At 32.2% G+C, this 11,817-nt stretch overlaps 2 protein-coding genes across 3 annotated transcripts; one reads left to right on the top strand and one right to left on the bottom strand.

Moving 5' to 3' along the window:
• The first annotated feature begins 936 nt into the window (after positions 1–936).
• On the top strand, positions 937–11,550 carry LOC111047848 (achaete-scute homolog 1b-like). 2 transcript variants are annotated; one of them, XM_039439205.1, is made up of 4 exons: positions 937–1,228; positions 2,078–2,290; positions 9,935–10,019; positions 10,605–10,864. In XM_039439205.1, exons 2-4 carry the CDS (start codon positions 2,136–2,138, stop codon positions 10,671–10,673), a joined length of 309 nt encoding a protein of 102 aa, XP_039295139.1. In that variant the 5' UTR covers positions 937–1,228; positions 2,078–2,135; the 3' UTR covers positions 10,674–10,864. The 2 variants fall into 2 exon arrangements, with proteins under 2 accessions (XP_039295139.1, XP_039295138.1); XM_039439204.1 differs by having other exon boundaries at positions 940–1,228; positions 2,112–2,290; positions 10,605–11,550.
• Positions 3,263–8,898, bottom strand: LOC111047847. Its single transcript, XM_022333699.2, has 2 exons — positions 8,474–8,898; positions 3,263–4,729 (listed from the first exon to the last, which is right to left on the bottom strand). The coding sequence occupies exons 1-2, from the start codon at positions 8,640–8,642 to the stop codon at positions 4,017–4,019; spliced, it is 882 nt and encodes a 293-aa protein (XP_022189391.2). The 5' UTR covers positions 8,643–8,898; the 3' UTR covers positions 3,263–4,016.
• Positions 11,551–11,817: the final 267 nt, after the last annotated feature.

The raw sequence follows: 11,817 nt of genomic DNA, 5'->3' as shown, positions 1-11,817 counted from the left end.
TATGTAAAAGCCATGCGTTTGGCAGGATTTGAAACCACGACTGTGCCGGCCAGCATTTTTCTATCAAAGGTTGATATATGCTTTATCTGACTACCGTACTTCAAAAATAAAATAATCTTTTATTTATTAGAGACTTTACCTACAGTGCAATGATTTCATAATAGTAGGTACCGTACAGTAAATCATGAATATGTATTTGAGAATATTTTTTTCACATAATCTACATGTATTTCAAACTCATCTGGGTTCTCGGATAGGCCTCCAATACAATAAGATAAACTTCATACTGTCTGCATCTGTTTCGGATGGACACGTGCTTATTTGTCGGTCCCGGCTGCCTAAAAGCAGTCTTCAGGTCATGTCAGAGGCCTTGAAATTGATCAGTTGTGACCTGAAAACTCTGACACCATACCTGAGCCAGCCAGGTCACTCTATATTATTATTATTATTATACTGTTTATTATTATTGTTTATATTATTGTTTTTGTTTTTTTTCTAATAAGGAATGCTGACAGTTTGAGATGATATCACATTAGCTCCACTGCTCTGTATTTATGGTAAAGCTTCTAAGTGGGATGAGACCATCATCTTCCAATAATTCCTTCAATTATTATTAGATGACACACCGGTATTAACTGAAAAATAATAGAAAGCAATAGTGCAGCCCTCTCTTCCGGCTGCTCTACAATTACAAACTTAAATCGTAAAACTTTTATGAAAATAATAATTTGACTCTCCACTCTAGTATTGATAGTCTACTCTTCAATAACTATATAGAGCTTCAAGTTACATGGATCTATTAACTTGGAGATCAAGCTTCCAAATATCCAAAACTGATTACTTTTTAGTTTTACATTCCAAGACAATTGCCTTCAATATGATTGTTGGTTTCTCATTCGTTTGCTTACCGGTATTGTACTTTTGAAAATACTCAGCATGTCCTGGCAGGTGTTTGTAGTGAATGCATGCTGGTAGGTTAGCATGTAGATAGAATACGGTGGACTGGCTACAGGTTGATAATCGATTAAAGTTTATGCAGGTAGGTAACAATAAACAGACTGCAAGAACTCTTTTCTCATATTATATCAACAGTGTGAAGCTAGTAGTGTTTAGCATGACGTTATTTCTAGTCTGTATACTTTTTCAAAAAATATTTTTCTAGAACAGAAATTGTTAATTTGGAGTGAGTAAATAAAAAGAGTGATAACTGGTTCCACTTCATTCTCAGGTATGTTGGTTGTGTTTTTTTTCAAATAGAAGAAATATTGTGAAGATTATGATATTATATAAGATAGTAGTTTTGTATGTTGATCAATTGATAATAATTATAGATGAAATAGAAAAAACTCCATTTATTAAGATAGGTAATTATTTGAAACTATTCAATTGAAGACCTACTTGTTTGATCAAGCTACAATTGAACTGGATTTGTGTGTAATTGAACTACCTAAATCAAAATAAATCATTCTCATTTATTATAGTACTCCATTTATTGACAAGACATATAAAACGGTACGGGAAAATTTATGATTTACCTGTAGAAGACACTATAGAGATCAATTTCAGATGGAATATTCTAATGCAAAATTTCGTTCTTTTAAAAAATATTAAATAATAGAGCGATTTTTTAGAAAAAAACATGTACTTTTTGGTAAGGATTTAATAAATTATTGAAACTAAAGTTTTTGTAGAATAGCAAATAGGGAGGAAAATAAATATATGGACATTCTGTAGATTTTTTTAAGCGTATCACCTATTCATAGCCTACTTTTTAATTATTATATTATTGAAAATGATCAATATATATTCATGATCGGTTCTATCTACTACCTATAATAAGAAAAATGAAGTTTGTTATAAATATGATAGATAACTACCGTATCACCGTATCATGATAACTACCGTATCCTACAATAAGAAAAATGAAGTTTGTTATATGATAGATAACTACCGTATCATGCTATCACAAAGAACACTTGAAAAGTGTAGAATAATAAGCTATAATTTTCTATCGTACAGGCATACATTATTGTTTTGTTAAGTTTTATGTATGGTAATTATTTTCTTCTTATATCAGCGCAAATTTGAGAAAACTGTTATTATATTTTCAGTAAACCAATCTAGTCATCAGAGCTATGAAGTCGCATTTGGACGAAATATGGAAAAACGAAAACGAGTTGGAAAGAGGAGAAGAAGGAGTAGCAAAGAGGAATGCGAGGGAAAGAAGAAGGGTGGAAGCTGTCAATTATGCGTTTACAAGACTGAGGAGACTTATTCCCTTAGAAACCAGGTGGGCTTCAAAGTTATTTATAAAAAATATAAAAATACCGTACATTCCTAGGCTAAGAATTCAAAAAATATATATTTAGAAATGTGGAAGAAAAATATAAATTAGAATTGGAACCGTTTTGAGCGTTAGCCTGTGGTACTTTTCTGTAAGTTGTGTAGTTCTGAGTAATTAAATAAATAAAAATATAATGAATCATAATTATTAATTCATATCCTACTGTAGTAGAGAATGTTTAAGTAATAAAACTCTACTGTCATGAAATTATTTCATAAAGATGATTATTATTGACTCTATTGATATTCGACGATGAGCTGTAAAAATACACGAAGAATTGCAATCTCCTTATAGGTCCTTGATGCTTGTATAGGCATGTATTTTTAGGTGTTTTCAATTACGGTACTTCACTGAAAAACTTGACTTTCTCAAAAAATAATATTATTGTAATAATCATTATTTAGTGCGCCACCTATAATGAATTTTTTAGGTCTAGTTTGAATTCAAAACGCAACCTGTTGTTTCACTATTCCATGACTTTGAATGATTTGTTTGTTCTAATCAATAATTTGCATTTTGAAAACGTCATATCAATCGAATTCATGTGCAATAGCATAGAGTCAATAGCATAGCCACCTCTAATATATTAGAGGTATTATGTATATGTATTAGAGGTGGCTATGCAATAGTCTTAATTCTAGTGCTATATATTATGCATTGATCAACTTAATCTTTCATCAAATAAGTTTGTTTCAATTATTAAGCAGTGTAAGTACAATAAGCCATCATGGTATCAATTGATTCGTATTAATCTTTACTTTTGCATTTTGCACACTTTTATTATGAAATGAGGTAATTTAGAAATGAAATTATTTTATTTTACTCTCTAAATGAGTAAGATAATTCAATTTAACTTAATTTGTTCTGGTAGGCTAGCACAATAGGTTTACTACAATAAAATCTGAGACATAACTATTAAAATATTGAATCGTACAGGTTTATTAAAAAAGTATCGCTCTAACAAATATGGTTTCATTGATGTTGAATCTATTTCAAAAACCATCAATTGATTTACACAGTTCATGTCATTATCATGTTTATATTTAAATAGACTTTTTAACAAATAGAGTTTTGAGCAAGCAATAATCCTTTATGTCTAAAAATAATCATTCTCACATGAAAGCAATACGTGGATGGCGAATCCATTTTTTCTGAAGCTTTCCAATATAAAAATAAACATTTAGAAAACAAAAATAAATCATGGTAAAACTAAATAAAAAATACTGTAAATCGTGCATTTCAGTACGGTAATGTCCTTAGCACAGAAATATAAAATTACTGAGGTAACAGAAATATAAAATACTCCATGATACTCGATGTGTAAGAACTATTGATGGTTAAGAAAAGATTTTGAATCCAGAAATTTCATCTCCTTTGAAATCAGTCTCAGTAATAAATATAAAACATATATTGGTATCACATTAATAATCAGTTCAGTTCAGTTACTGTTTCAATTCAGTTATCAACAAAACAATAATTGAAAGTCTATTACTATGAATGCTAACAGAAAGCTGGAACTTCAAATGTGTTCACACTCAGCATAAACAAACAATATAACAAAACCTTTCGCACGCAATTTGAAACCCTTCAATTTTCAAATCAATTGAACTTTGATGGGTAACACAGATGAAAAATAATATGATAATTGGTTAATAAATTGAGATTTTAGTAACTAATTATCATTATTCTCCGTTTTAACCCTCACTCCACGATTGGAACTATTTTCGTTCTTTTTACCTCTCTGGTTTCTACAACCGTCTTTCGGTATTTTAATATCGTAGATAAACTCACAAACGACCTCCTGCAGTTTGAGGCGTAGATGCATTTTCTTAGCGAGCGACAACGACTTCACATAGGGCAGCAAACTCATCAAAAAATGGTAATCGTCATCGTTAGTTGTGTCGTCGTAGTTGAAGGTGGATGGTAGTCGTTCTAGAACGTTCACTTTTGGGTAGTGGTGGGTGGTGAACTCATCTTCGGGGGGTTGGTAGTTCTTGCGTTTTCTGGATGATTCTTGGGACGGCCACAGGTGGTCGGTGGCGTTTTCGAACACATCGGAATTGTTATCGTCGAAAAGCGAGTGTCCGAAGAAGTTGGGATGTCGTTCGACCAGTCTTCCTTCATCGGTGACCATTTCGCTTTCGACCGCCAACGACACCAGTCCGTCATCAAGGTCGTTATCGTTGTCGTTGCCCAGCTGCGCAGTGGCGGTCGTGTTGTGTGTGATCTTGCGCATCATCTGCTCCCTGAGGAAGAGCAGATCGTTGAAGTAGGTCCACTGTGACTGGTAGGGTTTGACGGGGTCGGCAGCCCCTCTCACAGTTTTCTTCAGCTCGGTACGGAAGTTGTCCCTCAGGTGTTTCCATTTTGTTTTGATTGTGTCGGCTGCAACAAACAAAAAATTCAATTAAAATAGTTAAAATTTAGTTAAATTTGTATAAAAGCACTTATACTAAGGTATCAATGAATTTGATATCGACTGCAACAAAGAATTTAATTAAATATGACAATTTTTTATAAAGGCACAGAGATTTGAATGGTTCGGACATGTTGACAGGATGAATGAAAACAGAATTCCAAAAATAGTGCTCAAAAAAAAACTTTACTCTAGAAGGAAAAGGGACAGACCGAGAATACGATGGGAGGATGAGATCAGGGATGATTCAAGAAGGATGGGTTATGGTTGGAAGAGGATGGAGAAGAATGATTGAAGACAGAGATGCTTGGAGGAATGTTTTGGAGAAGGCCAAAGCCCACACACTGGGCTTTAGAACTAGATAAGGTAACCTAGTAAAAATTATACTGAATAAAGTATACTGGAGGTGAATTTGAATGAAATAGTAAATTTTGAATAATGTAGCCTACTGATATAGAATAAAGTAGGTACATATATTATATTGAATAGCAATAGAGTACAGAAGGTGATTTTAAATGAAGTTATGAATGTACCGGTAGTTAACAGCCACATATTTATAAAGCATATTAAACGAAATACCGTGTACGATTATTATATACCATTGTCAATTTCTGCTGGTAAACTGAAAAAAAACCATTAATAGTTTTGATAGAATGGTTTATTTAGTGAAGATAAAAATGGTATAGTTAGATAAATATAGTGAGGATCGACTAGAAAATGATGTCATTTTGTGTCAAGAGTAGCCTCTAGCCTACTATCATTAAAATGATTGGAAAAGACAAAACAGGATCTCATTAACTCCGGATCTCTCCTGAATTTACATGAATATATAGTAGCGAAATTAATCAATTACTTTATTATTGCATTTCTTGTCGCTAACATATTATTATTGTATTAATTTTATCATTTCTCTCTTGAATGCATGTAAAGAGAAAGGGACTGAGCGCGATTTCTGAGTATCATCCTTATTTCTATGCAATCAGCTTCTTCTGTAGCTGCTTCATTTATCAGCGATTTTATTAGTTTTATGCGGAGGTTCGTCACTTCAATCCTACACTCTCTCATCAACAGAAGGTACTATCTTCTACATCACTCGCACTAAGTTACTTACAAACTTTTACAATCCTAATCTGTTTTATTTACAGTGATTTCAACTAACCAATTATTTACCTTTCGTAACTCTTATTTCTAATCCAGTATGGTACCTATTTTTAATAGTACTACCGTATAGTAAGTATATCTTTCATTTCAATGTTATTTAACACTCATCTATTTTAATATCCATGACGAACTGCAAGTTAATAATTCGTCTTGACCTATTTTTGACGACACTACAATCTAATTTTTGAATAATAGTTCACTCACGCTGAGTGTTGAAAATGGGTTTTAAAAAATCCGAAAGCGCTCCACACGTGAGTACTAGCTTTTTATAACTATTATTAAAAAATTAGACTGTAGTGTCGTCATATAGTTAAAGTTATTTAAAAGATGCATTTGAGTTGTTTCTGTATACTATACGCTCTTTGAAGTGTATCGCAACAGAAATAAAATGGATTTTATTCGAATTGTTATGAAAAAATTATTAAATTTATTCAACAGGAAGAAAATTAATTTATGTCCAATTCCAAATAAAAAAACCTGTTGTAACAAAATTTCAATTGATTTCTAATAAAAGTCTCATCCGATAACTCGCACTGTTCATCAATACCAATTAATTAGTACTGGACACTCAATATCTCATCGTTAGCCACCCTCCAACACTCTCTCTCTTGCTCTCGGCTCAACTCGCTCTCTCTCCAGGCTAGGAGAGTTGCACGTCCATGACAATTCTAAATTAAAAATTTATATTCATAAAAAGAACATTTATTTATATTTGAATTTCGATTAAAGGTCTCATCCAATGTTCCCCACTGTTCATCAATACCAATTAATTAGTACCGGACATTCAATATCTCATCGCTAGCTACCCTCACACACTCTCTCTTCCTCTCAGCTCAACTCGATCTCTCTCCAGGCTAGCAAAGCGCGCGTCCGCAGTGCACTGATCAATACAAGAGGGTGGTATTCAAGTTACTCGCTCACTCGCTTCGCTATCGCACGCCTGCTCCTACCCCTTTCTCACTCTCTCTCCCAGACAAACTATTCCTCTCTCGCTCTCTCTGTGGCGAATCGCCTCGCCCGCTCGTCGCGACGAAAATCGTTAAAGCGACGTCTGCTGCTGATGCTGCTTCCGATGCCAACTCGCATTGCTAGCCCCAACTCTGCGGACCGAAATGGAAGCTTCATCGCTCCCACTAGCAAATCATATAATTTTAGGCCTTAACTTGGTAGAAAAACTAGAAAACTTAACAATATTTATATGGAGATTCTCGTAATATGTACCTTACTGAATTGATTTTGAAAGTTCGTCTCTAAAATTTAAGAGTTTTCACAAAACATCAAGAGTAGGCATTTTGTTACCTATTAGTGAAAATTACCATCTATAAACTTACCAATGTTACCTATACATTGGTTTTCAATCATCTCATAATCTAGTATATGAAAGTAATCTCTATAAAAGTTGGATTATTAATTTACGAATCACAATATATTATAAGTCAACACCTTAAAATGTCTCCTTATAGCTGGAAGAACAAATAACAATGTAATTTATCGATGGTACTGTATTGCAAATATGATATATGCTGAACTGGTTTATGAACTTTTGTCCAAACACTCAAACTTTTCGAGTTCTATAAAGTTACACTGATAGTTCCGCGGATGTGAAATGCACATTAGGGATCTAATCATTCAAACTAAATATTCATTTAGAAAATTCCCTTAATATAATAGTTCTCTATCACCCTACTAGGTACGTTCAAGTGTTAATGAAGAAGATATTATTTCTCCATAGAATACTTAAATTCAATAATGTTCCACTTGAAACGTTTCATGAAGATTTTTTTTACATCAAGGGGTTTTGTGTGGAAGAGAGGTACTGAATTCCTAATCCATGCTTAGTAAAAGCTTATAATCAATCATTATATTCCATTTCATCTTCATATCTTCTATAGTACAGTCATAAGTGTACATATTAATTAAACAATCAATATCAGTAAGAATATCTAATGAGATATTCGCTGTTAACATTTTCAAGTAGTATGTTAGGGTAGAAAAAATTAGCTCATTAGTCTCCAGACTAGATAGCTATAGTATTGACAATAAAAAAAAATCTTCATATCGTTTAATAATATTTTTCAAACATTGTTTTCTATTATTTACAGAATAACACTTCCTCTAACCCATGTGACGTTCACATACGTCAAGTCAACATCATAGTCTATCTCTAGATAATGAAAGTTGAATAAAACATTTTTTACCTATAGACTTAAGTGAAAATTACCATCTATAAACTTACCCATGTTACCTATACATTGGTTGTCAATCATTTCATAATCTAGTATGAAAGTAAAAATATATAAACTAGAATCTAAGGATCTAAGAAATGTAAAAAATAAGTTTTCAAAATATGTTGACAGTTATAATTTGCATTTACATTATTAGACCACAGTACTTGAAACTGTGTATTTTGACGGTGCAAGAATTGTTAAAATTATACATCTCAACAAAGAATACCAAGTTTATTGGAAAGGTGGTAGCACGCACCAACAGGTGGGACTATTAGAAACACATCAGAAATATTCAAAGTATTCAAACTGAACTTAGTTACTCACTTGGCGCTTTTAGGATGTCAGAAATCTCTTCCCAGAGTCTGGCGACCAACTCTCGGTTATGATGAGCGTGGCTCCTCAGGTCCCAAATCGGCTGTCTGGCAAAAACCTCGCGAATAAGTGACTCAGGGCCACCACGCCACAAAAACCCATTTGTACTGTTCGAAGACATGAAAAGCCCTTCAAATCAACCCGAAAACTTGAAAGAATTTTCAAGTTTGAAAGCTCGTAGCTTGATGTTTAGTCAAACAAAAATAATGGACCGGCTAGTTCTTGTTATTCATGTTGACGTTGTCAGGTGATCTGTGATATCAAATGCAACGCAGCAGAATGATTGGACGCTCTCTCTCACTCACAACTGACAGAGCGGATAGCGGCGTGCGACTCACAGCTACCAACCCCAAAACACAAAAATTCCCTTTCGGGAGTGAAAGGGGTTCTGAATGCTGCCTGCTAAATGGAGAAATGAGGAATCTCGTTTTGAAGGAGAAAAAAGGAGATTTAGAAGGAGAAGAAAGGAGATTTTGAAGGAGAAGAAAATTGATAAACTTTCATCGAAATCACTTTCCGGTGGTTCCCAACCCTCCTAAAATAGACTGTTCTTTCATCTCTTGTTCAACGAGTGTTGCGAGTTCCAAATGAACCTGGCTCCTTAAACGAAATTTTTCCAATTTGGTAGAACTTTAGTCCAAATAAATTCAATTTAATTAATTTATCACTGATAGTGTGTTCCATTTTGTCTACTTATTATATCATTAACCATCAATAGATTTAAAAATATGGGTATATGCAGTATTCTATTTTGAAAATTTTCATCTTGTAATTTATTTTTTGGAAAATAAATAGGATTTTTTCATTTATCAATGAGAACCACAATTTAATCAATAAAATAAATAGAAAAGTTTCCTAGCATATCCTAAAAATCTAACAGTTTAATTTACAAAAAATATTTTTTATTATGTTAGTTATGTTTATATAATATCATAATTATAATAATAAAAGTGGTTGACAGTTTTCATGTTTTTTTATAGATGTTTTATGGTTTCTTGATTTGTTTGTATCCAACCCGAGAAAACTGTCAACCACTTTTATTATTATAATTATGATTCTATATAAGCATAACTATAACATAATAAAAAAAATATTTTTTGTAAATTAAACTGTTAGATTTTTAGGATATGCTAGAAAACTTTTCTATTTATTTTATTGATTAAAATTACTACATTTGTAGTAAAAAACTCTTCTCAAGTCAGCATTCCTTAATAAAATGCATGCTGCTCAATAAATCAATGCTGACAGATTGAAGTGACTCTCATCAGAGAAGGGCTCGGATTTCATTTTTTATCACATTGAGAAATTGTTGTAGTCAACTGCTCAACAATATCTAGTTAGAAAGGGTTTGATTAGTCAAAGAAGCTGTTATTAAAACTGGGTTTTTCTAATTTCAATTTCATTTTGTTACAGAGGTAAACGGGTGAGCAAAGTTAAGACTCTACAAAAAGCAATAGAATACATTGCTGAGCTGCAACATCTTCTACAATTGGAGATGGTACGTCAAATAGTTAATTCCTAACTTACAACAGAGTCTAATTGGCTGAGACTATCAAGAAGCTAGCCGCTGTATTTATTTACTAAAATGCATTAAATATAGTTGTTTTATTAAAATTTGTAGATTAAACGCTCTCATTCAAACACCTCTTTAAAATTAATTGAAATCATTCAAGGACCTTGTAAATTTCATTGAAACTATAATTCACAGAACCATGGTTGACCAGATGTGTTTGTCTCAACCATATAATAGCTATAAAATTAAAATGATTATGATTAATGATAATTGCTTGGAATGCACTTCACTAGTAGGAAGATATTTAGATGCAAGAATTATTTTCAGGACTCTCTCAGCTACCTTCTCTGATACCCTCACTACCTTCCCCGCTCCACTACGTTTAGACTCATAGTGCCGTTTAAATTTTAACCGTGATTAATTTCACGAGAACAAATCAGGGAAGCCTACTCTTCTAAAAGGCCTTCTCTGATTGGTTCTTGTAAAATTAATCACGGTTAAAATTTAACCGGCTTTTGTGCAACCGGGCCATAGTAGTATAAATAATTTGATGCATCTCTTTTATTTTAGGAAACTGAAGCGGGCTGTCATGAAGGATATTGTGATAAGTACTACTTCAATCGATATAACGCTGGATGAGGTGGACCTGTTTCATGAGAGTGAGATGTTGTTGGTGGATTCCCAGTTGATTTTTCAAATTATTATTAAAAAGAGACAGATATAGTGAAATTAAATTAGAACCGACAGCATTGGTTGAACGGAAATCATTAATTTTATAAAGAATGCTAACAGTTCAAGCTAATCTCACAAAATAAATACGAATCAAAAATGATATTATTGTAACCAATAAATTATAATTATTTTGAATAACTAACGGTGATAAGAGAAGGGTGTGCAAAATGTACCATGGTATTATTTGTGGAACAGTCGCACTATATTATTATCCTACTTCTAAATTTCATACGGTACTAATGTCACTGTAGATTATTAATACCATTCTCATAATGATTGTTCGCATTGTTTGAGTATAGAAAATAACAAATTTACTTGTCACCGTGAATCCAAATTGTTTTATTCAAACAGTGAAAGAGTTTATACAAAGTATCTAGTCAACTAGCTTTTCACTCTTTTCAGTGATAATATTATTTTATTTAAAATGCGTGCTTTGTAAACTAGTCAAAACATTTTTTATTATACGTTTTTTAATATAACCTTCTTTTTTAAAATAAATATTTATAATTTCATGTCTGTTCTTCTCTTGATACATTCTCAATATTACTAGTAGAATAATTTGAGTTTCTCCTTCATTCCACACAATGTGTCAAAAACTATTTGTTGATCTGCAATTAGTGTATTCTATCCCATAGTTATATCTTACATGACATTGCAAAGTTTTAAACTTGAGTGAAACCAATTTCACTAACAATCAGTGTGGTATCTTATCACTCAAATTAGATACGTGTCGATGCTATTACCTCAAAAAAATTCTATAAAAATCAAAAATTTTCATAAAAATCAAAATTTTTTCATAAAATCAAAAATTTTTAAAAATCAATTAGATACGTGTCGATGCTATTACCTCAAAAAAAATTCTATAAAAATCAAAAATTTTCATAAAAATCAAAAATTCTATCTCACTTTCTCCGAAAGTTTGAGAGCATGCTTTTCAACCTTTTTCGGGCGCTATTTTTTATGTAAAAATCATAGAAATAGTTTTATATTGAAGAGAGAAGTTGCTGAGATGGTATTCGTAGACAAATTATGTCAAAATATTACTTTGACA

The sequence above is a fragment of the Nilaparvata lugens genome, chromosome 12, assembly GCF_014356525.2.
Source record: "Nilaparvata lugens isolate BPH chromosome 12, ASM1435652v1, whole genome shotgun sequence".
Classification (NCBI taxonomy): domain Eukaryota; kingdom Metazoa; phylum Arthropoda; class Insecta; order Hemiptera; family Delphacidae; genus Nilaparvata; species Nilaparvata lugens.
The sequence above is the reverse complement of the archived record's forward strand: the minus strand, read 5'-3'. Positions and strand labels throughout refer to the sequence as shown.

Bases quoted from the DNA above. Each gene is read 5' to 3' on its own strand.
- LOC111047848 (XM_039439204.1), top strand. From the start codon at position 2,136: ATGAAGTCGCATTTGGACGAAATATGGAAAAACGAAAACGAGTTGGAA. The intron at 2,291-9,934 runs GTGGGCTTCAAA...ATTTTGTTACAG, and splicing joins CTTATTCCCTTAGAAACCAG to AGGTAAACGGGTGAGCAAAG. The intron at 10,020-10,604 runs GTACGTCAAATA...CTTTTATTTTAG, and splicing joins ATCTTCTACAATTGGAGATG to GAAACTGAAGCGGGCTGTCA.
- LOC111047847 (XM_022333699.2), bottom strand. From the start codon at position 8,642: ATGTCTTCGAACAGTACAAATGGGTTTTTGTGGCGTGGTGGCCCTGAG. The intron at 4,730-8,473 runs GTGAGTAACTAA...TGTTTGTTGCAG, and splicing joins TGACATCCTAAAAGCGCCAA to CCGACACAATCAAAACAAAA.